Source organism: Athene cunicularia (assembly GCF_003259725.1).
Source record: "Athene cunicularia isolate RWA chromosome 4 unlocalized genomic scaffold, athCun1 chr4_part1, whole genome shotgun sequence".
Classification (NCBI taxonomy): Eukaryota; Metazoa; Chordata; class Aves; order Strigiformes; family Strigidae; genus Athene; species Athene cunicularia.
Window position 1 is genome coordinate 39,899,800 of NW_020799098.1, and position 24,853 is coordinate 39,924,652.

At 37.9% G+C, this 24,853-nt stretch overlaps 1 protein-coding gene across 1 annotated transcript in view; it reads right to left on the reverse strand.

The window, feature by feature from the left end:
• GALNTL6 (polypeptide N-acetylgalactosaminyltransferase like 6) overlaps positions 1 to 24,853 on the reverse strand; it is a 315,463-nt gene that overhangs the window by 276,610 nt on the left and 14,000 nt on the right. The window contains exon 3 of the mRNA XM_026847007.1: positions 7,875 to 8,013. Within this exon, the coding sequence (XP_026702808.1) occupies positions 7,875 to 8,013 (139 nt within the window). The remainder of the gene's footprint in view (positions 1 to 7,874; positions 8,014 to 24,853) is intronic.

Below are 24,853 nucleotides of genomic sequence, written 5' to 3' on the forward strand. Positions count from 1 at the left end.
TTTGGTCTGTTATGGGCAATTTCTCCGGCAGCACTGTATGTCTTTGAAGAAATAGTAGTCAGTGAGTTTGCCTCACTTCATCCTTCAAACCAAAGGTTTCTCTAACCATCGGAAGAATGTAAGAAGCAAAGTCTTATGTCACGCAGCACATTTATGTTTGCAAATCTTTGTTTCACGAGACAGTGAGGTAGGAAGCCAACACCACTCATGGAAAGATCTTACCAAAAAAAATTAAAAATAAATCACTGTTACATTTTTTTTAAGAAACTTACCTACTCACCCATATGTATTTAATCTAGGCTTGGGAAAAATGACTACATATAGTCATTTTATACTATCTCAAAATCCCTCACAAGTAAGCTTATATCGGCAGGAATCTTAATAGTATATTTCACCTTAAGCCTTGCACTTTATTACCTAGAATTCCAAAATATCAGCAAGCAGCCCAATTTATTATATACACACCCCCTCAAAACACTTTTTGGTTTTGAGAGATTACAGAAATATCAATGTACTCACAAGTCACTCATTCATACCAAGCACACTTATATGATTGTCTCTCAGAAGTCAGACAGACCTTAGCATGATCAATAAAAAGCCTCTGTTTTGAGTCTAGGTTCATTTTCCTGACTGTAGAAGAAACCGGATTAGTATCTCAGCTTTTTGTCATCTCAAAGTGCATTTTAAGCATGCTACTTCAGGAACAAACCAACCCATGACATTCAGCTACCCTTTAACTTCTCTTTAAGATATCTTAATTATCCTTTCACCACTTGCCCTTACATTCCAAAGATATACTGTAGGCTTCTCAGCAGCCACTTCTTCCAGTTTTGTGCCAGTCCTCATGTACTTCCCCAATTGCCAGGGTCATTGAAAGACAGTTGAGAGTGGCTTCAAAATCACCTCAGTTCCTTCAGCATTCATGGGTACATTCTATCAGGGTCCACAGACTACTATGTCCAGTTTGCTTAAGTATTTTAAGAGAGCCTTTCTACCTACACCTCTTCTCCACTCCCTTTCACAGCAAAGTGACCAGGCTCACACTTCTCTCAACATCATCTCCCATACACAATACAGGAGATAAAATAATGTGCAAGTTATTACTAGGTCCGACCAGTGTCTATAACACCAAAAATCACAGCTGGTAGACGTGGAAGTAAATGCTATGAGAGTGCTGCCATCAGGCCTCATGGACCACGTGTGCCAGCATGATCACTAAGTTCTCATGTCTGCTACCACATCTTGCGGTCAACAGAGTCTTCTGAAAATTAGAGCTTGATAAGGTTTTTCATAATCAAACCAGACAAAATAGAAAGGAGTTGCTTTTTCATTTCAGCCTTGCTGCACATTTGCTGTCCTTATTACTTGAAGTATAACAGCTAATTCCGTTGCCAGCGAGAACGTACTGCTGACACTGTGTTTTGTTAACATCAGAGCTGAAATATCATTGCTTAAGAAGTATTCAGTCTTACGAAAATTCACATTAGATGCATGCCTTATTGTATGAAAAAAATACTTGGAAAGGAAGCAAGAATGGATGTATAAGAAAAAGGAAGGTATACTGAGGCTTTTCATAAAACTGTTAAAGTAACAGCATGTAATATCATCACTGTCACCTGCAAACCGCAAAGGTACAGATCCCCAGAACATTCCACATTTCTCTCAGATCTTAATGAAGTTATATGTACTTCCCAATTTTAGTATTGTATTATTAGAGAGTTACAAGTCCTGGCTTTAACCATCGCCAAATGCTAATAGACTTGGCTATCCTAGATGTACAGAACTGGCTGGAGAGTAAACATCCTTCAGTATTCCTGTCCCTATTAACTTTAGATATCACAGTTATGTTTACTGCAGCTTGCTGTATTCTCAGCAGCGTGGGAGGCTTTACTGGATTTTCAGTAACAAGCATAGCATCTAAACACACAAGAACTACTTTCCTCCATTTGTATAAACAGCTTATTTCTTTTGTCAAAATCTTCTCACGAAACTGAAACAGACCCATCAGACTTGGACTCTCCTTGCTGGCCTATTAAACACTGCAGTTTGTTTCTCACCAAAAGGATGGACAAGGGAATCATCAGTCTTCAGCCACATTTTAACTGTTGCCATAAAGACACACACACAATGCCCAAAAAGCACATGTGAATTATTCCATGTTATTTGTTACTATCAGTACATATTGTGCTGAGGAACTGACAGCAGGCATGACAGACAGAGGGCCACAAGCTTTCTTGAGTATAAAATATTCCTGATCCTGTTTTGAGGACTGCACTTTGAATGGGATGCCCTGAAGCAATGGCAGAGAACAGCCTGGCGAGGCTTGGAAATGGGGACATTGCCTATAATGTTTGGATTGCGTGACTTTCCACCTTCACTACACTATTCAGTAACTACACAAAACGCTTTGAAAAGCAGTCATAGTAATAACCTTCAGCTTTCTCACTACCCCACTCAAGTCACAATTTGAGTTTAACCAGTTGCTCTGTGGCTAGATTAAGTTAAATGTCATACTTGTAAACAGCAGTACAAAGCAATGCAGCATGTACGTGTGTATGAAGGCATTTCTGATTTCCTGAAGTGAATGAGAACTAGAAAGAAACCTTCTACTCTGAGCTTCTTCCAACATATAATCGAAAATTCAATAGAAGATCGATCCAAACAACTAATTACTTCTATAAGCCTTATTAAATATCATGAAGTTCAGCATGCTTAAATTAGATTAAATTATTTTAGTGTCTTTAAGCAGGACAACCTAAGTCTATCTTTAAGGTCACAGAACAATGAGGGAATTCATTGGAATCTATCTGGATTAAAGATGGATTTAATAATTTTATTTTTAAGGACAATATACATAGCTTAAACTGTGACAAATACACTGTACGTATAAAAAGAAATACATGCAGTGCAATAATTGAAAATTTTCAAATGATTCAGATATGAACTACGACATGACTGTATAATATTTAATACACCCCCTTTCCCACGTAAGTCTAGTAATTCTAGTCTCTGCAAAGTTTACTAAAACATAATTGAGGATTAGCAGTAACTCTGCAACTATTCAAAAGACAAAAATATACAGCAAAACAAAAACTAAAGAACTTCCCCTAAGAAGTCTCATTCATTTTAATCTCTTTTAAAAGTACAATGGACAACAAGCACTCTGCATTCAAATATTTTGAGAGCCCATTCAGGTATTCTCGCAGCTTCTGCTACTGACAAGAAGGGAGAACTGGACAGTTTCAGTTATGGGGAACAGGTAGAGTGGAATTTTCTTATTATTATGAAGAAAGAATATCTCCGTGTTCAGGACACAGAAGATCCCACAGCTTTTAGCTAAAGCACATATTTGTTTGAATATGAAAATGCATTTCTTCTGAGGCCCACGAAAAATGTAACATGTAAGAAAAATGAGCATAGCTTCTGAAAAGGAACACTGCTGAGAATGACTCTGAATGGCCACCACATCACATCAACAGCAAGACCAGCAGTCAACATTTGGAAACACTGAGTCCAGCCCATACATGCTAAAAACCCGACATCACAAAGATCAGGTTGGGCATCCTCAATATAAACCACGAACATTAAGAATTTCAGTACAAAATGAATCTATCTATGCCCAGGGAAATCTAAAGAGGATGGGATTTCTTGTGATGGATTATTCAGGCAAGACAACAAGGATTTGTGCATCTGATCTGTGACTACACAGGTTATCAATAATTAATCTACAAATTACAAATAAAACGAGACCCGTTGTTGAAATCAAGCTATACAAACATACCAAACACAAAGATTTTAAACTATAATGCTCGTAACTCTATTGGTGTCAGGAATTAATTTGAATTCCTTGATTCAAGAATGAAAAGCTAAAAAATTGGATGCTTATTTTACAAGGATTTAGGAGCTTGAAATAGGATATATAACAAAATTTATATTCACTGTCGAGACTAAATGATTGCAATCATTCCCCTAAGCTTAATTAAAATCACATTTTGAACACTATTCAAAATGTGAAATCAGATTCAGTTTTGTTTGTATGAACAAAATTGGTATGAAATGCAGAATATTTAATAATGTTGAGAAGAATTAATGGTAACTGCTATATTAAATAATTAGAATAAGTAGCATTGGTATCTCTACAACAGAAAACAATACCACCAACATTTTTCCTAGTTTTAGTAGGTTTGTTATATTCCAGACTACAAAAAGTGGCATGGGGCAGATGAAAAAAATAGAACCACTATAATTGTGGATTTTGAAATATTTTTCACACTGGTACAGAACTTCTAACTCTTAAATAGTAATCCCATTGCCAAGTCTCAATACTGCCCAAAACTCATGACATTGCCTTCCACTTTAGGTGACCATAACTCTTACTTTCACTAAAATCAGTCCTGAAACTCAATTAACTGATCTGGAAGTCCTTTTTTCAGGTTTTTATTTGGAACTAAAGAAAAAAGTTGTTTTGTTTGGTGGTGGGTTTTTTTTTGTGTTGGTTTGTGGGTTTTTTGGGTTGGTTTTTTTTTTTGGATAGTTTTTTAACTTAAAGTCAGGGGTTAGTTTTGGGCAAAGAACAGAGAATTAGATATCTAACTTGGCAAGAGCACCCACTGTGAGAAGACTTTTGTGTGAAAGTGGGAAAGAAACAAGTCAAAGACCACTCAGAAATGGAAAAACTATTCTTTAATGTAGCCATGAGAGACAGAAAAAAGCATGGGGGATAGTAAAGGGATGTAATAGAAACATATTAAGGATACCGGGAAGTCTGTAAGTCAACCTTAAAATAGAAGTTAACTACTTCATTTCTTTAGGGATTTTTACAGCACATACATTGTAGTGTCTCAAAAAGGAAATAAACATCCATCTGAATACATCTTGAAGTGCTTTAAATATACCACACTTAAAAGGAAAAAACTAGGATTATACAAAAAAAAAAAAAAAAAAAAGGCAAACAAAACCTGAATTTCTCAGAGCTCAGTCATCTAAGCATTTGTTTATTTCCACCCATCTCCCTCCCATAAGGTGCATTTTGCAAACCCTGAGTGCAATTTCCAGAGATGAAGCTGGAGAAAGCTTCATTTTGGTTATCTGCCATCTTTTCATACTTCCCAGAAAACCAAACACTTTGAAGTGGGACTTGAAATTTCTTTGGAATTTCAGAAAAATGTATAAAGTACTGTAGCTGCTCTTTCAATTTAAATAACTTTTGATCCAAACTATAGGATTCATCACTTATTTTTTTGTTATATTTGAAGGTTTGTTCTGTGAATTTTCTTTAGTGATGGCAATAAACCCACTCTATGTGGTTCTTTAAAACAAATTCTAGACAACATTTTCAGGAATTTAGTCTTCAGCCCAGACAATCCCCTGTGCAAACAGTATACACTAGAGACAGAAGATCAAAAACTCACCATCTATAATAACAGTATCCCCCACAAACATGCAAAAGATGATCGTTAAAAGATGAAGGTCAGTTAGAAGCTCCACAAGCTTCTAAAATATTCAGAAGCTGACCAAACTAGATCTTGCCTGCTCTATCTCACCCAAATTATCTACTCTGTTTCAGTAAGAACATTATTTTCTAGCACAGAAACTATAAACCTTTCCAATGAGATTCTCTGAAAGCAATCATATGAGGTATTAACTACTTCACATTTCACACATGCTTCTGAAGAGCGTACACATTTCCAAAAGTGAAGTGCAGTCTGAGACTGGCCTGCATCATATTTCCCACACAGCAGCTGAGAGATGGGTTTGTTTCTGACAGTAGGTCAGAAAGCATTGTCAGATTTCTGCGTGTCTTGGAAGTTCAAGACATAGCCTTGCTTCAGGTTGTAACCATCGAAAGTAGAGAGGCCAGCTTTGCCACCCTTAATCAGCGTATTACTTGGTATGCAAATTTAGCACAAGAAAATTTTCATCTTTACATTTAGATGTTAAACAATACAGTCAATTAACTAATGGACTACCTGCATTACAAGTGTTTAATGTAAGGAAGGTTGGAAGGACATGACACAAGTCAGTTTACTCCGGCCACTACCAAAATGTCCACCATACAAGACTTCCCTGGATGCCATAGGAACCTAGCTGAACTGGAAGATGAAAATGATGCAGATACTTAAGGATTCAAGCTTCCCAAACAAGATGCTTAGGTGAAAGTCACTAGAGGATTTGTGCAGGGGGAAGAGGGGCAGCGAAAGATGGTGTAGCACTCCCTTGTTCCCAATACTTCACTTCTGACAACATATCACTCACATTGCTTCCGGGGACATGCATGGAAATGTCATTCACTGTGTGGACAGTAGCAGGTGAGAAAAGTTACCAGAAAATCAAATTACAAAAACACAAAGGGAGGATAAACATGTCAGATTCCTTTTGCATTTAGTAATTGTCCTCTGCAGTTTTCCTAACAAAGGATGCTTGATGAGCATATTTCTTATGTCAACCATGTAATTTAACTCAACTTTGATGCTGTACAGCTGTACTTTGGAACCCAAACTTCTTGGAAGCACTATTTCTATGAGTAATTTCAGGTGACTTGGCAAACAAAATATATAAAACATACAGCTTGTTAGAAAAAGGTGGAGTTTTTTTACTCAACTCTATGCAAACAGTACTAATATATACAAGTTAACAGATAAACAGTGTCTTCCCTAAACAATGCAACATGGCAATTAAATAAGGAACATCTCCAACAGAAGATTTTTATTTTAAATTCTGTTAATTCCTCCACTGTGAATTATTTTAATCCTTACTGTGCAAGCATTTATATACTGTTTATTCTTTCAGAAGGACATTTCCACTCCATTTGATGGAACAAGAAGTGTTATTTGCCATGATATTTCTTCCCACTGCCCTCAGAGAACTTCTGTCAGGCTCTCAAGTTCTATTCAGTTCCCTGAAGAATTTCAAACTAATCCACACAGCAAGAAAAGTATAGGTTAAGGAGCAGATAACTTAACCTGAAATGTATAATAAAAGGAATTGTATCTGAAGGAAAATACAAGCCTGGTTATGGAGACAATTAGTTTTTTCACATGCCCCCATACTTTAGTTGCATAGAACCCAATTAAAAGAGGGAAAAACACCACAGAGACAAACCAAACCATCCCTCTCTTCAGAGCTCAGAATGACTCTAAAGGACTAGGGCCTTAAGCCTAGAAAGGCATACATACCCTTTCCCTGTTAGAGGAAAAAAAACTTTACTCTTCATGTAAGGGACCCAGAAACTACAGAACATGAAAAGAAAGTTACATTTGCCAAGAACTGCATGACCATTTTTAGCTCAGTTGTTATTTTCCAGAATAAACTCTATCTTATTTCTCTGTATGATATTACTGCTACTAGGGAACAATGCCATCATCCACTCCCCCCAAATTCTACATGCGCTTCATCATTGCGTATTCTATAGTCTAAGTCTACACTGCATACATCAGCTGTAGTACTAGCATCTGATAAGCTGTAGCTAATGGACTGCTTTCAATTCTTATCTAACAAAACAAAAAGGAACATTTTGAAAACTCTGGTCCAAATATTTAGCCAAAAATTTGATGCAACTTGTCACCCTCACCCCCAGCTATTACCAAACGAGAACTTGAAAAAAACCCCATGAAATGTTATTTATCACTGCCTATCAAATCACTACTCAGAAATGCCATGAAAATCATTATATAACTAAGAGACCTTCTATAGTCTTAATTTGTTATTAATAAGATGAGAGGTCAGTTTAAGTGACTTAATAACAGTGACAAATTTTCCATTTCCTGTTTAATGAAACGGTCACTTTTTGTTGACTGAGCCAATGTTTGACCTTCTGGGAAAATAGGTTATTTAAAGATAAAAAATTCAAATAGTCCAGGAAACAGTTTACATACTTAGGATGTCGGATGTCTGGCAGGGATCGTTCCAGGGCTATATTGTTGCTAACAAATATGTTGAAGCCATTTTCCCTATAAGCAGAATCATCATGATCTTCCTCTGTAAGAGGGTACGGCTTTCCATGTTCACCTTTCCCTGCAATGAAACAAAACCAATTACTCACCTCAAACCTGACAGCACAAAATGGACTACAAAGACAAAAATAAGTTAGACTGAACTCCAACTAGTACACTGTGTCTGGAAGATCTCTAAGGAATTTTTTTTGTAATGTCTTTAACGATACTCCTCTTACTTCCAAGGCAAAAATACAAAGTAGGTGCAAATAAAGGGACTCAGAAGTCCCTCTGAATTAATCCAATTAGTCTAGGTTTCCTTCTTTACAGACAGAATCACCTTAAAGCTGCTTTATATGTAAAAATTTCAATTGTAAATTAAGCCAAGACGTTTTTGCATCAAAATCAAGCTTTCTTAGTAAAATTACGAACAAATCGCTCAGCTCCATGAATACTAATTTTGACTGAACCTGATTACTTAGTTACCCCCCATTTTAGTAGTCAAAGCACCCCTCCCCCCATCTCACCTTTTCCAAAAGCAACTTTAGCATTGAAGTTTATCCAACTTTCCAGAACAAATAGTAATGAAACCAAATGTTTTGCTCTAGGCTCCTTTAACACTCCAAGGGACCAGCCAGATGCTTCTGAAGTCTCAGCACTGCTGATTTGGTTTCAGAAACTGGTCACTTTGGTTCCCAAAAGATATAATCTGCTAGTTCCCTGGCAAAGCACAAACCTTCTATTCCAGCTTCTTATTCCCAAGTTAGTTCTCATCACTGGTCACATGGCTTGTTTAGTACCTACCTCAGGCAACTGTACCTCTACCTCTTCCAGCCAGAAAGAAGAGAACAAGCAAAAACAGTTCAAAGAAAATCAGAACATAAAAGTCTTCACTTCTCAACTACTTTTATTCTTCTCATTCTCAGAGAAGATGAACTCTTCAGAGTTTCTGAACTTTTCATGCATACTCAGGTTCTCAATGAGATATATTTTCTTCCATATCTAATTGATCATCTTATAACCCCTCTGTCCTTCTCCCTCTGAGCCTACTCATAAGAAAATATGTCCTTTTACCTGAGCTCTTTTAGAGAAATTAATCAACTTCCCAGCTGGATTTGTTAAGTGACCAAGGTCACCTGATCCTCAGCTAATCATTAACAGCTGCAGGAGGGGATGAAGAGGAAAGCAACTGCAAGAAACATCCAGTGGTATCCTGAAAGCCTATAAGCCTCTGTCAATGTTTTATTTCATAGTGTGTATGCACAAAACATTAAAAACACAGAATATGCAATTAAAGATGCTATAGTTACTAAATTTTAGCATTTTTTACAATTTGGTTTTTATTCCCAAATTTGTGCATATAGTTGCAATTTCATTTAAAATCTTAATGAAAATAATTAATGTTACTTACAAGGGAAAACCAGGCTTTGCGAAACAGTCTTTGTTATGCTACTTCATTACTAACATGTATCTTGTAATTTTTACTTTTAAGCATCCCTAAATGCACATAACCCACTAACAGAATACAAAATCTGAGATTAAGCTTGTGTGAGTCTTTATGACTTCATACTAAATGTGGGGAGGAATTATAATATTAAATGAGCAGCTCATGAGTCAGAGTGCTACTCAAAATTCAGTAGTACATTAAATCTGTTTCATAACATAGTAAAAAGAAGCTAATATCATTCAACCCATAAGACATACAAATTTTAGCCCCTTTCTTTCAGCACATATTCTAAATAAACTCAAAATAACTATTTTAATTTGCTCTTAAAAGTAGTTACTAATATAATGGAAATTTAACCCTTTATAAAGAAAGATGGATGCTTTGCTTTTCTTCTCTTCGAGTCCATCTGGCTCTTCAGGAGATTAATATTTTTCATAGTACTACAGTTTCTTCATATTGTCCCCTGCTAGTGAAACTGAAGACAAGTAATTTTAAAGTAGCCTTCCACTCTTCCTGGATATGGAGCACTATCACTATGCATAAGCCAAATGATTAGATATCATGGTTGTCATCTAGAGCAACTCAGGAATGGGCTGAACTTTCTTGTACCATGCTGCAGAAGTATTTGACCAACTGCAGTCTATAAACTGCTTTTGCACTTATACAGTAAATTCGGCCATGACGTGCACTAGAAGTTGTGAAGCATGACTCTTTCCTAACACTGTATTAAAATACACACATATAGCATTAAGAGAAGCTTGTGGGATTTTATGAATCCCGTGAATATTTCTCCCAGCTTCCTTGTTTCTTGCTCTCTCACCCTGCAACTCCTCCTGATTAGCTAGGGATCAGGTGGACATCTACCAGATCCAGATGAAAGCAGTTGGCTAATTTCTCAGAAAGACCTCAGGTAAAGAAAGATTATTTCTTATGAGTGACCTTGGAAGAAGAGAAATAGAGAGCTTAGAAGATAACCATTGAAAAAAAAAACCCAACAAACAAACTTCTGGATCATCAGCAGGTCTGAAGGGCTCCCTTTGTAAAGAAAATTACCATGTATGATTCTCCTCAGCATCATTAATATCATAAGCACATTAAAACTCTTTTCTGTCACTGATTTGCTTTCTTAGATGACTGGTGGAAACTGCCATCACTGCACGCTGGTTTGGAGCTGGACTATAGAAAAGTTTACCTAAAATGCCAGGGTGAGAGGGAAAATTCACAATGCAATTAAGAGTAAAATTCTGGTGAAAAAAGAGCATGAAGGAGTTTAATGTCCCATTACTGGCTACAGAAGGCTACTTTAAACCCACCGGTAGATAGATGTAAGATCTCCTGTACTGTTCTGCCTCAAGGCAAAATATCAATTCAGAAAATGCATCGGTGCTATGAAGTATTGTAGAGAACAGAGAGAGAACAAAAGTCCAATGGTGAATTTCTGGCCTCTTAGGGTTTAAAGGGGGAATCACCTAAATGTCATGGATAAAACCAACCCAGCACTAAGATTTGAACCTAATGCTCTCTGAGGCTGGTTTACAATTACAGCATAAAGAATCCCAGAAACTACAGAAAATCAGATGTTTTAGATTATTTACTTGGATTTGGATTTTTCAAGGAGTGGGGAAAAGAGGGGAAGAACCCAAAAGTGTGAGAACGACACATATATTCAACCTGGGCCCAAAAATTCCATCAGAATACTCCATTGCATGGGAACCCTTACAAGCACTGTTTAATTCATACAGTGCTGTTTAACCTTTGTGATTACACAGTTATTACACTGATTTTTAACTCAGTACTCAATGTAAGCAACATTTTGAAAATATGCTAGATTTCTTTATTCTTAAAATACTATGATGGTTTTGGAGCTGACATCTCTACATTGCATAGCATTATGTTGCTGTAAGGGTTTTAATACATCGTCTCAACATGCTTCTCCATAGATATGCAGTTTAAAAAATGGTACAGTAAGATATCATAGCCATTCAGATAAAGTACTGACTTGGCCAAATATCAGATGCTCTGTAAGGCTTTTTTAGCCCCACTCAAGGATGTTACTGTCTCCTAGGAAACAATACACTCTATAACTAGCCCCAAAGGTTTTAAGTTTTATGCTTGACAACTTGTGATAATGGATAGTTCAAGAACACCTATGTTAAAGCATCTTATGCTTACATTAAATACAGATACAGAAGAAGAAGAATAGACCCTCTTGTTCTGTGAACAGCACAAAAGGAAGAAGATTAGGATGAAACAAGAAAATAAAAAAAACTTTCTGCATACTCTACAAATGTGTAATAGTAGAATAATGGCTCTGGATCAGCCATATTGGTACAGTTGTCAGGTATGAAAATTGTAAAGAGAACAGAGGTCTTATTGGCAAAACATATCAGCTGTAAATAAATTTGAACATACAAAAGGAGTTCTGCACTATTTTCACATGCAATGGATAGGGGACCTTGCTTAAAATTACCAACAAGAAAACATATTGCAACAGGTTCTGGTTTTAGGGTCTTTTGGGTTTTGTTCTGGGCACTGGTTTTTATAATTCAGATGAACACTATTTATAATTCAATAGACATGGTAAAAAAAGATTGGCTTTGCCATATAAATTAAAGGAATTTAAGCAATTGCTTGACATCTTAACACAGGAAACTAAGTGGATAAAGAACATAAGCAATTCAGTGTCTGTGGGGAAGAACTGTGTACAAACCTGCATTATTTACTGTTTATGCTCACTGCTATTAGTTTACTCAGGCAAGACTTCACAGTCACACCAGCTCAAGACTATAATTCACAAAAATATTTATGCACACACTTTAATTCAAGCATTCAAGCATCCTTTAATCCAGTAACATTTGTAATAGGAAATAAGAATTCTCCATGTGCTAAATGCTTTACTAAATAAGTTTATTTTAATACTTGAACCTATAAGTATCGTATTATTTTGGATAATTCTGCCATTTTTTTAAACATTAGAAATTTTGCTACTACCCATAAATATTCCATCCAGAATCTAGTACAACATTGTCTGTGCACATCACATGTAAACTCAGAGCCCATCCTCTCTCATGAAAGTTCTCACGGGGAGAACAGATATCTAATCTTATTCTAGAGCAATATTTCAATACAGAATTGAAGTCCCATGGCAGGGAGTGATTGTATTTCTTAGCAAGGATAGATAGAGGAATACAAATTCAAAATGAATGCACTCACATATCAGCTTCAAAAAAAAAAAAAAAAAAAAAGTTTAAGAAGGGGAAATAAAGATCATCAGCTCAATAAAAACATTGAGTCATGCGGTGGACGGAGGAAGCAAGCAGTCGATTCAATGTGAATGGTAAAGCAAGCCTCACTTTATTGCAAGAAATCTTACATTATATAAGCACTATGCTATAATTATGCATACTAATCATAAATCTATTGGATACATCTAAAAGGTTACATTATAATATCCCAGCCCCTTGTGGTATTTTGAGTATGTCACAACATCCTCCTTCTTCTGGCTTGTTTTTCCCCGAAAGTTGTTTACCATTACAATCAAGGCCGCTCTGTACCTCAGTTTCTTCCTTTGTTAGTATAACTGTGCCCTGAATCTCCTTCCTTGCTAGCATAACTGTACCCTGTTTTTTTTTCCCTTTGTTTACATCAGTTGGCTGTAATCAGCTCCTGCACAGACCCATGACCTTGTTCTGCAAGCCATTCTCCAATACAGTCAGACATCATCTTCTACCTTCTTGCCACACAGTCTCCCTGATATGGGAGTCAGAATGCAACTGCCCAAGACAGAGCAAAAATTCTGTTTAAAGCACTCTGTAGTATCTTTCCCATCATTTCTGTTTTTCCCTAATGCACAGCTGTATACAAGTTTGTCATCTTGTGCTGTGGAGCTGGACATCATATTATTTTGATTACTAATCAAATCATCATATTATTTTGATTATCCATTCAAACTGCCACCACATTCTGCTTTTATGGGAGGTGAATTTCCATTTGAGTACAGACAAAATATTTTCTTCCTTAGTTTTCCTTATTCTCACAGACAGGAAGGCAAGGTGCAGCATGTCTGCTAAAATACTGGTTAAATGATCTTGAACAGAGAGGTGATTTAATAAATGCACAAAATAGGATTTCTTTTTTTTTCTTTAGACAGTAAGCATTTCAGCTTCTCCTGGAGTATCTACACTTGGTGGAGTTCTCATCCTGCTCACAAATTTTGTATTTTGAAACCTTCAGAAGACACGTAGAAGAACATTTTTTAATCTAAAATTATTTCAAGACTCAAATCAGGGACTAGTACAGACTAGTCCTTGAGAAAAAAGAAAGCTGTTTTATCAAATCACTTTATCCTTTCATACTAGGAAAGGAACTGCTTGCTTTCTACAAATGCCTTTTGTCATTTGGCATGTTTATATTAATTTCCAGTAAAAAGTATGAAAACATTAATTCAGTAAAAGCATGAATTAATTTTCTTTGCTGATTTGTTATGGAGGGAGAAAAACGAAAACTGCACATGCCTCACATGAAAGTAATTGCCTTCATATCAAATAGGACTATCCAAGTGGTAAAAAATGTCTGTGTGTGTATATATATATATATATATGTTACAGATTTTCAGATAGAAAATAAGAATATTTTTCCAACCGTATTAGTGAAATAATGGGATAGACAATCGAGGGAACTGTGGAATCCATAAACAGTCAAGAAAGAAATGATACCATGCCTCAAAGAGATGATCAATATAACTTTGGTCTTCCATTGAGGTTGATTCCTATCTTCAATTTCTATGAGCTCTATGAGAAATAGGAGGAGATCTGACGATAAGTTGTTGGAACTTTATTTTTCCTCAAGAGTCAATAAAACTTGTATCAGACTCTGAAATGTATTTATCACATGTCCGTTCTACTTTTCCCAAGCTTCTCAGAGTAGCCCACTAATTATACAAATTCACAAGCCTAATTTATAGGAAAGCAATTTAATTGATTTTATATCAATGGAAGTGGGATCAAAAATACCTAATTTTTATTTTTTTTTTTCTACGCAACCTAGTAACAGCTTGGAAAGCAGAAGATTTACAGTCTTGTGGAGGTTTGAACTCAGGCGGCAGCCAGACACCATGTGGCTGGCCGTTCACCTCCCCCTCCCCTATCTGGTAAGATAGGGAAAGGACAGAAGTAGAGAAATTCATGGGTTGAATAACAAGAAAGAATTTACTAAATATAGCAAGAGAACAACAATAACAATAGTGAGTTCAAAAAAGAAAACGGGTAAAATGCAACAGTGGCTCACTGAATGCAGTGACCGGTCCCCACAGCAACAAATAACGCCTGACCAGCAGACAGTGTGCTGGGAAACCCCAGCGAAAATCCGAGAGGGAGAGAGAAACCCACCCACCTGAGCATGACATCACATGGTGTGAAATACTCCAATGAAGATTAACTCCATCCTGGTCGAAATCAGGACAGTCTACACCCCTTATTCCATACTATTGACATTATGCTCAGGTTTCCAAATACATCTTAAGGAATCACCACCCCCTCTTCTTTTCAGGTCTCATGGATATCGTTCCCTTAATCTATGCTCCATCCTTCCACAACGTGTCCTGAGTTCATTTGGTCCATAACTTTAGGTTCCATCTGTTAAGACAGTCTATAAGGCTGAGGAATGAGGTGGAGTTGTCTCTGTCGGAGGAGCAGGAGGCTTTAGATGTGGTACTGGGATGTTGCAAAGCACTAAATGCAATAACAGGATTATTTGACAGTCCAGTTCATTGGCTATTCTCACCTAAAATCAAATCTCCCTGAGGCACACATCAGACCTCTCCATCTTTCTGCATCACCCACCAAGTGCACCCAGGTCCTTGGGCAAAAGTAATCCCACGCATGGGTTTACCTTCACCTGATGCAGGACTAACCCAGACGGCCTTCCCCAGCATATTCCTAATGCGCGCTATGGGGCTTTATCCCCATCCATGGTATGTAGGAGGTTTGATTGAGCAGGGCCCACTTGCTTGGCAGATCCTCTGGCATTAACTAATCAGGTGGCTTTTGCTAAATGTACGCCCCAGTGTTTGAAAGTTCCACCACCCATTGCTCTCAGCGTAGTTTTTAGCAACCCATTGTATTGCTCATTTCCAGAGGTTGGTGCATTTGGATTATTGGAATGTGATATATCCACTCAATGACATGTCCTTTGGCCCAGGCATCTATGAGGTTGTTTCGGAAATGTGTCCCATTATCTGACTCAATTCTTTCTGGCGTGCCATGCCACCATAAGACCTTCTTCTCAAGGCCTAAGATGATGTTCCAGGCAGTTGCATGGGATACAGCATCAGCTTCCAACCAACCAGTGGCTGCTTCCACCACTGTAAACACATAGTGTTTGCCTTGTTGAGTTTGTGGGAGTGTGGTATAATCAATCTGCCAGGCCTCCCCGTATTTATACTTTGACCATCATCCTCCATGCCAAATGGGCTTTAACCGTTTGGCTTGCTTGACTGTAGCACATGTCTCACATTCATGGATTACCTGTGCAATAACATCCATGGCTAAGTCCACCCCTTGATCACAAGCCCATCTATATGTTGCATCTCTTCCCTGATGGCCTGAGGAGTCATGGGCCCAGCGAGCCAGAAATTCTTCACCCTTATGTTGTCAGTCCAGATCTACTTGACACACCTTAATCTTGGCAGCCTGACCACCTGTTGGCTGTTCTGATGTTGTTCAGTGGCCCGGCTCTTGGGTGCACGAGTGTCTACATGGCATGCTGTTTTGCTGTTTAGGGATACCAATTAAACTCAGACACCAGAGTGAAAAGAGCAGGTGTATTTTACTTAAAATAACTAAATAATGTAACAGAATAATACAGAAAACATACAGTAAGAAAAGAAAGAACAGCACACTTAGACAAATAGGAAAATACAGGGTAATGCATCAAATCATTACTACCTGAGAAAGAGAACAGTGATTAAGAAAGATCCATGACCATGTGCACACTTTACCATCACCCAGCCCCGCAGATGCTGGGCAGCCCCGGTCACAGCGAGGGTTTGCAGAGCCTGTCCCGGCAAGGGGGAAATCCTACGCGGTGCCTCCACCCGTAGGTGAGGCTGCCAAAGTCGCTGCAAACAGGCCCAGCCTTATATACCCAAAAATCAGCAAGCCAGAACAGCTGGCACCTTTGCTTTAAGCGGAAATATCTGGTTTCTTTCTCATGTTAGATTCCCCCAGAGCCTGGCCAGGGCTCAGGGGAGAAACTAAGGGAGTTTCCTGCCTTCTCTAATTGTTTTATGAGCAAGGTTTCACACCAGGTCACAGGGCCAGACAGCTGTCTCTGTGACCCTGTTATCTTGCCTATACACAAGGAAAGATAAGGAGATATATATATATATATATATATTCAAGATAAACATGTTTAGTACAATACCTACTAGTATAATGGTTATCATCTGTAAAATATACAGGATTCATGTATAGGTCAAATCTGGCTTGGGCCTATTGTCCAAGACTTAGCACTTTTATAACCAGATTCTCTATTCGAGCAGCAATATCTTGCCATAATTCAGCAGCTCAGACGTGTTTGCCTCTGCACTGCCAGTTGCTCCATTTCCAGTGCTGTAACCACCCCCACAGCACATTTGCCACCATCCATGAGTCAGTACAGAGGTAGAGCACTGGCCACTTTTCTTGCTCAGCAATATCTAAGGCAAACTGGATGGCTTTCATCTCTGAAAACTGATTCAATTCACCTTCTCCTTCAGCAGCTTCCAGAGGCTAAGATTTTGTGTCTCCTTTCCAATGGCTTTGTCAATGTCCTCTTTCTTACACAGCGATCCCAACTGCCTCCCTGCCCTCTAGTTCCATGCTACTGGCCCTGCTATCCCAGCACCGCAACAGCCAGTCAATTAATTTTCAAGAAGAAAAAATGTGCTCAGTGTCCTTGAGATTAACTCTTGCTAGTATCCTGGCATTTTACTAGATATCAGTTTAGATTTCAACCCAACCCTTGCCATTTGCAGTTGTGTCCTAGCAGAAAAGGTTGATTAAACAGCTAACAGTTCAAATAATCCACCTCTGCTTATGATAACTTTAATATCACTCATTTCTTTTTGGTTATTTGAAATTGAGATACTGTGCTTTATCTTAAATATATGCATTTTCTCAATCAATAATTAATTCCTAAATCTTATAGCCTGTGCTTTATGGAACATTAGAGTAGTGAACCCCCCATCTTTTTCATCCATTTGAAACATTAAAAATGCAGCCTCTGAATTTCCAACATATTCATTGCAGAGTAAAAATACAGTGTGTGTGGGGAAAGCGATTGCTTTAAAATACATCACGAGGTTACCCAGTGGCATTGTTATTTCAGCAGAAGGGTAACTGCATATGAACTTTGAAAACTAAATTGTCTGAATACTTGAACAAAAACTTCACAAAAATAAGTGTTTGTTTTTTGGTTTTTTTTTTTTTTTAAATTCTATAGCTTTTAACACTTGCTGCAAGGACTCAAGTGGCTTGGTTGGCAGAAAGACTCAGAGTATCCCCCTTCTCACTTTAGTAAGTCCACAAAAAAAAAAGGAAGAAAAAAAAAAAAGACCATACTATTTGGAATGTCCAGTGTATTTAGAATGCCACAGTGTACAATGCAAGATAAGCAGCAACACATGCTGTTTTGATATGAATTGCTCTACAATTACAGCAGAGCAGCAATACCCTCAGCAGCATTCTGCAGGCTGAGCTGAATCTAATCATAACTCTGTAGCCAAGGGATGCACAGTACATCTTCTATTTAGTCTAACTACTTATCACCAAATGCCACAGCCACTGGAATGCTTTATTCATTTAACATTAGAACAAACTGGCCATAGTCCATTAATCAGAACCAAACACTGAATGAGTAAGCACATCAGAAACATAACTCAACCAGAAAAAAGGCTCAGTCTGCTAGTATAAAAAGGAACTACTATGGAACAAGACTATCTGAAAAAATGTCTACTAATAGAGGTAAGGTGTTTGTTTCAGTGCTTAAATAAATTAATTTATACAGACTTGTATCATGAATGGCATTCTGATAGCCTCTAGTACCAATGGGTCTTCTATAATTAATGCATGTGTCCAAGCTGATCACTTGGAAAAGCTCAAATTAAACCGTTACTAACATGGCATATACAGGAACTAAACAGCCCCACAAAGTTAATGCAAAGTTACAGTTGCGTAGGTACAGTTTTAGAAAGCCCAGAAATACAAAATGATATGGTTTCAACAGCTGTAATTAACATAAGATTTTTCCCTCCCCCTCTTTCTTTCTTCATTCTAGGACATATTATCACCATGTGTCATTTACCACATACCATTACAATAAAACAAATACAATGTGCTATGGAACAAATCTATTAATAGCAGTTATTTAACTTTTAATTTTATTTTATTTTCATGAACTCAACCTAATCTAGCTCTAGAAGCTGGCTTTGTGGCTATTGCACAAAGAAGATGGAATAACCTGTAAAAAGAAATTTAGCTATGTATGAATCAACAGTGTGCAAAAGCATAGTCACTCATACTAGAAGCACTATTCCATGATGCGTATCCTGCAGAGAAAGAATACATGAGCTGTCACAACTCTCAGCAAATTTAGATTTACTCTGTAAGACCCCTACCAGAGGAAAAAAAAAAATTCTTGCATATGGAGATAGTAAATATTATCATGGAAACATAGAATGGTTTGGGTTGGAAGGGACCTTAAAGACCATCTAGTTCCAACCCCCCTGCCATGGGCAGGGACACCTTCCACTAGACCAGGTTGCTCAAAGCCCCGTCCAACCTGGCCTTGAACACTGCCAGGGAGGGGGCAGCCACAGCTTCTCTGGGCAACATGTTCCAGTGCCTCACCACCCTCACAGAAAATAATTTCTTCCTTATATCTAATCCAAATCTACCCTCTTTCAGTTTAAAGCCATTATGCCTCATCCTATCACTGCACTCCCTGATAGAAAGTCTCTCACCATCTTTTCTGTAAGGCCCCCTTGAAATAGAAGCCTAGAAGGCTGCTATATTCACAGTTTGAGGCAGACCCAGGAAGAAGACCTATGCCACCTGATTCAGTGACAAGGCTATCATTCTTCCTTCTTCAAAGCTGAGAGTTGTTCATAGGCCAGCAGAGTTTGCATACTAAAAGCCAAGAAGGTAACTTCCTCAGGTAGTATATATGCATTTTATTGCTTTTTTTGGGCCCCCTTGGATTTATACATTATAAATACAGTGCCATATTTTCAGATTACAAATAGTTTAATATGAAAATGAAGCTGAATATGCAAATAATTAAAAATTAAATTTCAATTACAAAACAGACACCCCCACCCTCACCGATTTTGAGATACCAGAATTATCCTCAAGACAATCAATAAAGGCCCAGGGAACTGTAGTAACATGTTAAGATATAGCAAGGTGAAACTATGGCAGATCCAACTGAAACTCAAGTTATGTCACATTCTTGAGAATGGTCTACCTAAGTCCTTATGCTTTACTTAAAATATTTTCTACCAACACTCTGAATCTCAATGATTCCCTTTTCATGTTTTGTTCTGGCAAATCAGACACCTTACTCTTCTGAAAACTGTTTCAATACTATGTATACTGGTGCATATACTCACTGCTACCGTACTTCTCAGTGACTGCCTTTCCCTCTTCTTGTAAGACACCACTAATGTTGCTGTAATGGGTTGACCTTGGCTGGATGCCAAGTGCCCATCAAGCCGCTCTATCACTCTCCTCCTTAGCAGGATAAAATACGTAGAAAATAAGATGGAAAAAAACTCATGGGTCAAGATAAAGGCAATTTAATAAAGGCTGTGCATGGAAGTAAAGGAAAACAAAAGATTTATTCTCTATTCCCATCAGCAGGCAAAGTCCAGCCACTTACCAGGAAATAAGGCTTCAGTATACATAGTGATTGCTCCAAATGACCAACATTGTAATAACGAATGCCCCCCCTTCCTTTCTCTTATCTTTTGTTGCTGAGCAGACATTATATGGTATGGAATATGTCTTTGGTCAGTTTGGGTCAGCTGTCCTGGCTATGTCCCCTCCCAAGACCCTGCCCACCTGCAGCCTACTGGTGAGGGGGGAAGTTGGAGAGACAGCTTTGATGCTGTGTGAGCACCACTCTGCAGTAGCCAGAACATTGGTATGTTATCAACACCTTCCTAGATATCAATACAATGCACAGCACTATGGGGGCTGCTATGGGGAAAACTAATTCCATCTCAGCCAGGCTCAATACAACTGCAATCATTAATAATGCCTTTTATCATTCATTTTGTGGTTTAAAACACATTCTCCATTTGAAAGAGCCTTATGACTGACTGACATTCTTCTGGTAAGAACTAAACTTAATGCTTGACCTGCTATGAGCACAGATCTACACAGGCCTTTTCCTTCCTTGCCATTGATTCACCTCTTTCTGAACATCAAGAGTCTAATTAATGCCAACTACATTTCAAATCCCTGAAACAAATTTAGGTACATTTCCTGTATTAAAGCCGACTGAAATTTCCAGTCAATATATGCTGTGAAATCAAGCAGAGGCAGATGTGGAGATGCAAAAAATGAAATGAAGAGATTTTCAATTAATTAGTTTAAAATCTTTTCTATTCAGGACAACTTATCACCTATAGATCACAACTAAATATTTATCCTAAGGCCCACATTTATGCATAATTCAGCAGGAACCCATATATACCCACTAGGAACTTTTTGAGAAAGTTAACTAGCTGAGAGCTGATGTTTGGATTCAGCCAAAACTATTTTTCGAACTTCTTTCTTTTTGATGATGTCTGGGTTAAAATAAGCAAACTCAAAAATATATTTTGAAAAACTTTTAAAATTACAGTCTCTGATTTTTGAAATCTTATGTATCTTACGACAAAACTTAACTAACATTATCAAAGGATAGACATCCAAGTTGAAAATCCTGTTTGCAAACAAAACAATACTTTCTTTTTTTACCACGGACAGAAAAAAGTTAGGTATCACCCCAGACGTCTTACATCCACACAGCTTTAACTGTCAGATGTATATGAAGCAACTTGCTAAAAATTTCTTTCTCAGTGAGAAAAATTAAAACCCACTAAATTCCATTATGCAGATTCATGATGTATTTAGGCAGCACACAGTAATTCTTGATTCTATTTTTGTCTGTATGATCAAAAGACCCTCAGTAGAATTCAGTCTTTGAGGAGAAAGGATGAGATCTTTAGCAGTCATGCTAAGAGAGCAAGCATACACACTTCCCTAGCCCTCCATTACCACAGGTAACAGAAGAACAGAACATGAACCAGAAAGTAACTTCAATTATATGTTTTGTTTTAGAAGAATTACAGGAAACTCTACCTTTTAATTTGTCAACTACATTTGAGACTAGAAAAGCAGAAATAAATCATTGTTCCTCATCTTTTCCAGTGCTAAAAAAACCCACTAGACTTGTTTATTTTGTTGACATTAATTCATCTCTGCATTCATTTGCTGTACTTTTAACTTACAGAAAGTGTTTCTCCATGTTTAATTTTTCCTGTACTTTCTTAAATTGTAAACCTACATCTTTAAAATAGTTTAAAGCCTCATTGTTTATTGTTATAACTGAGGGAAACTATGACAGAGGACTTGGACTGGATTAAGAACTGACTTTCCACATAGAGGAAAACTTTCTGTATAAGGTTACATTTGGCATTTCAAAATGTTTTCAATTTTTGATATTAATTCTAATTACCGAGTCTTGATTTTTTGGCTTTAATTATATTTTCAGAATATTTTCCAAAACCCATGATACTTTTGCTAAAATCAGACTTGCTGCTTACAGAAATCACTAGTAATGAGCTCACTTCCTTTACAATGAAGTCATCATCCAGCTGGTCTGTGAAAATGCATGAAATACACTTCAACTCATTGAAAGAATTTATCCTTCAATATACCTTTGAAAGTCTTTGCTAAAAATAAATGAATGAAAAAAAAATCCCTACATGGTACATTCATGTTTTACAGTAAGCAATGAAAAACCTTCCTATCAATTCCTTTTGTTAGCTCTTTTCCCTTTTGTCTTTATCAATTGACCACACTCACAAAGGTGTTGGATTCACTACCTCATCTCAAGTGCATCTATACCAATGCATGCAGTATGAGCAAAAAATAGGGAGGCTGAGGCCATGATGCAACATGAGAACTATGACATAGTACCTATAACAGAAACGTGGTGGGATGCTTCACAAGACCAGAGTGCTGCAATCAATGGCTACAAGCTCTTCAGGTGGGACAAACAGGGAAGGAGAGGCGGTGGAGTGGCCCTGTATGTTAGAGAATGCTATGAGAGTTCAGAAATCAAGTATAGTGATAATGGGGATAAGAGTGTCTGGATTAGGCTGAGGGCCAATAAAGCAGATCTTGATGTGGGAGTCTCCTATAGACCCCCCAACCAAAGCAGTGAGGTGGATGAAGATTTCAATAAACAGTTGGGAGAAATCTCACCGTCACTTGCTGTTGTTCTTGTGGGGGACTTTAACCTCCCAGATATCTGCTGGGATCACAACACAGCAGAGGGGGAACAATCCAGGAGGTTCCTGGAATGTGTGGAGGAAAACATCCTCACACAGCTGGTGAGTGAGCTGACCAGGGAAGGTGCCCTCCTGGACCTGCTTCTTGTGAACGGGGAAGAGCTTGGGGGGAAGGTAAAGGTTGGAGGCCGTCTAGGGTGAAATGATCATGAGATGATGGAGTTTTCAATCCTTCAAGAAAAAAAGAGAGGGGTTAGTAAAACTGCCCCTTAGAATTCCAGAGGGCTAACTTTGACCTGTTCAAAAGACTGATGAACAAAATCCCTTGGGAGGCTGCCTTGAAGGAACAGGGAGTCCAGGAAGGCTGGACATACTTCAGGAGTGAAGTCTTAAAGACACAGGAGAGGCTGTTCCCACGTGCTGGAAAACAAGCAAGCAGGGAAGGAGACCAGCCTCGCTTCCTGTGTTCAGTTTTGGGCCCCTCACTCCAAAAAGGACGCTGAGTGACTCGAGCGTGTCCAGAGAAGGGCAACGGAGCTGGTGCAGGGTCTGGAGCACAGGTCGTACAAGGAGCGGCTGAGGGAACTGGGGGTGTTTAGTCTGGAGAAGAGGAGGCTGAGGGGAGACCTCATCGCCCTCTACAGCTACCTGAAAGGAGGTTGCAGAGAGCTGGGCATGAGTCTCTATAACCAAGTAATAAGTGATAGGACAAGAGGGAATGGCCTCAAGCTGCGCCAGGGAAGGTTTAGACTGGATATTAGGAATTATTTCTTTACAGAACGGGTTGTTAGGCATTGGAATGGGCTGCCCAGGTTGGTGGTGGAGTCCCCATCCCTGGAGGTGTTCAAGAGTTGGGTTAACATAGTGCTCAGTGATATGGTGTAGCTGGGAGCTGTCAAGTGTTAGGTAAATGGTTGGACTGGGTGATCTTCAAGGTCTTTTCCAACCTAGACGATTCCGTGATTCTGTGTGACCAAGAAATTTTTGAAAACAAACTGTTCTTCATCCAGGCATTCAGAGAGACAGCTACCCTCAAGGATTTTCATTAAGGGACCTTCTCAAAATGGGGATTCAGCTCCTGAACTTAGTTCTTACAAGTGTGATATTAAGCTACCCTCAAATGATAGGTCTGACCTGAACTACACCAGCAGGCTAAAATTGTAGCTAAGAATCTATTCTTTTATCAGTATTCCCATTGTCATTTCTGAGATGTGTAATTAGTTTCACTAAATAAATCAGATACAAAATGAAAAAATGTTACTTGAGTATATGATATTGCCAAGAAATGCTCAGGGTCTCTTAAGTTCCATGTAAAAATTCAGGTTCCTGAGAAAAAAAACAGATGAAAACCTGGTCTGTATCACAGTTTATTACGAATTTTAAAAAAGGTTGGTAGTTGTATAAACCTGGGGAAAAAAAAGTCGTTTAAATAAAATACTGATGTGCAGTACTGCTTAACTTACTGATTAATAGCAGCTAATTAAAATGTCTGTCTTCTAGAACTTTAACAGCTCACAGCTTTCACTCTTCTTTCTGAAGCATGTGAAGTTTGGATTTCTTCCCAGTATAACTGCTTTACTAAAAGCTGGGAACAAAATATACAAAAAAAATCAAATGAACTAACATGTTATTTATTTAGAGTTTTCTTTTAATTTTTGTGTGACAATATTAAAATCACATTAGTGTCGCAACTAAAAAAATCCTTGAAGAGTGACTCAAAGTATACAATAACCAGGATAGCCTTTCCTCAAAAGAGTAACTAGAAGCACCAGCAACCTCATAGACATTGACCAAAGTTTCCAAAATACATACAGGCTATCCAATTAGTCAGCACATAACATAGAAGTAATAGTCAGGGTAACTGCAACTACTTGGCTAGCATTTAAAAATACGAAAATATAAATCTGTTTTAAATTACCTGACAAATACCAAGAG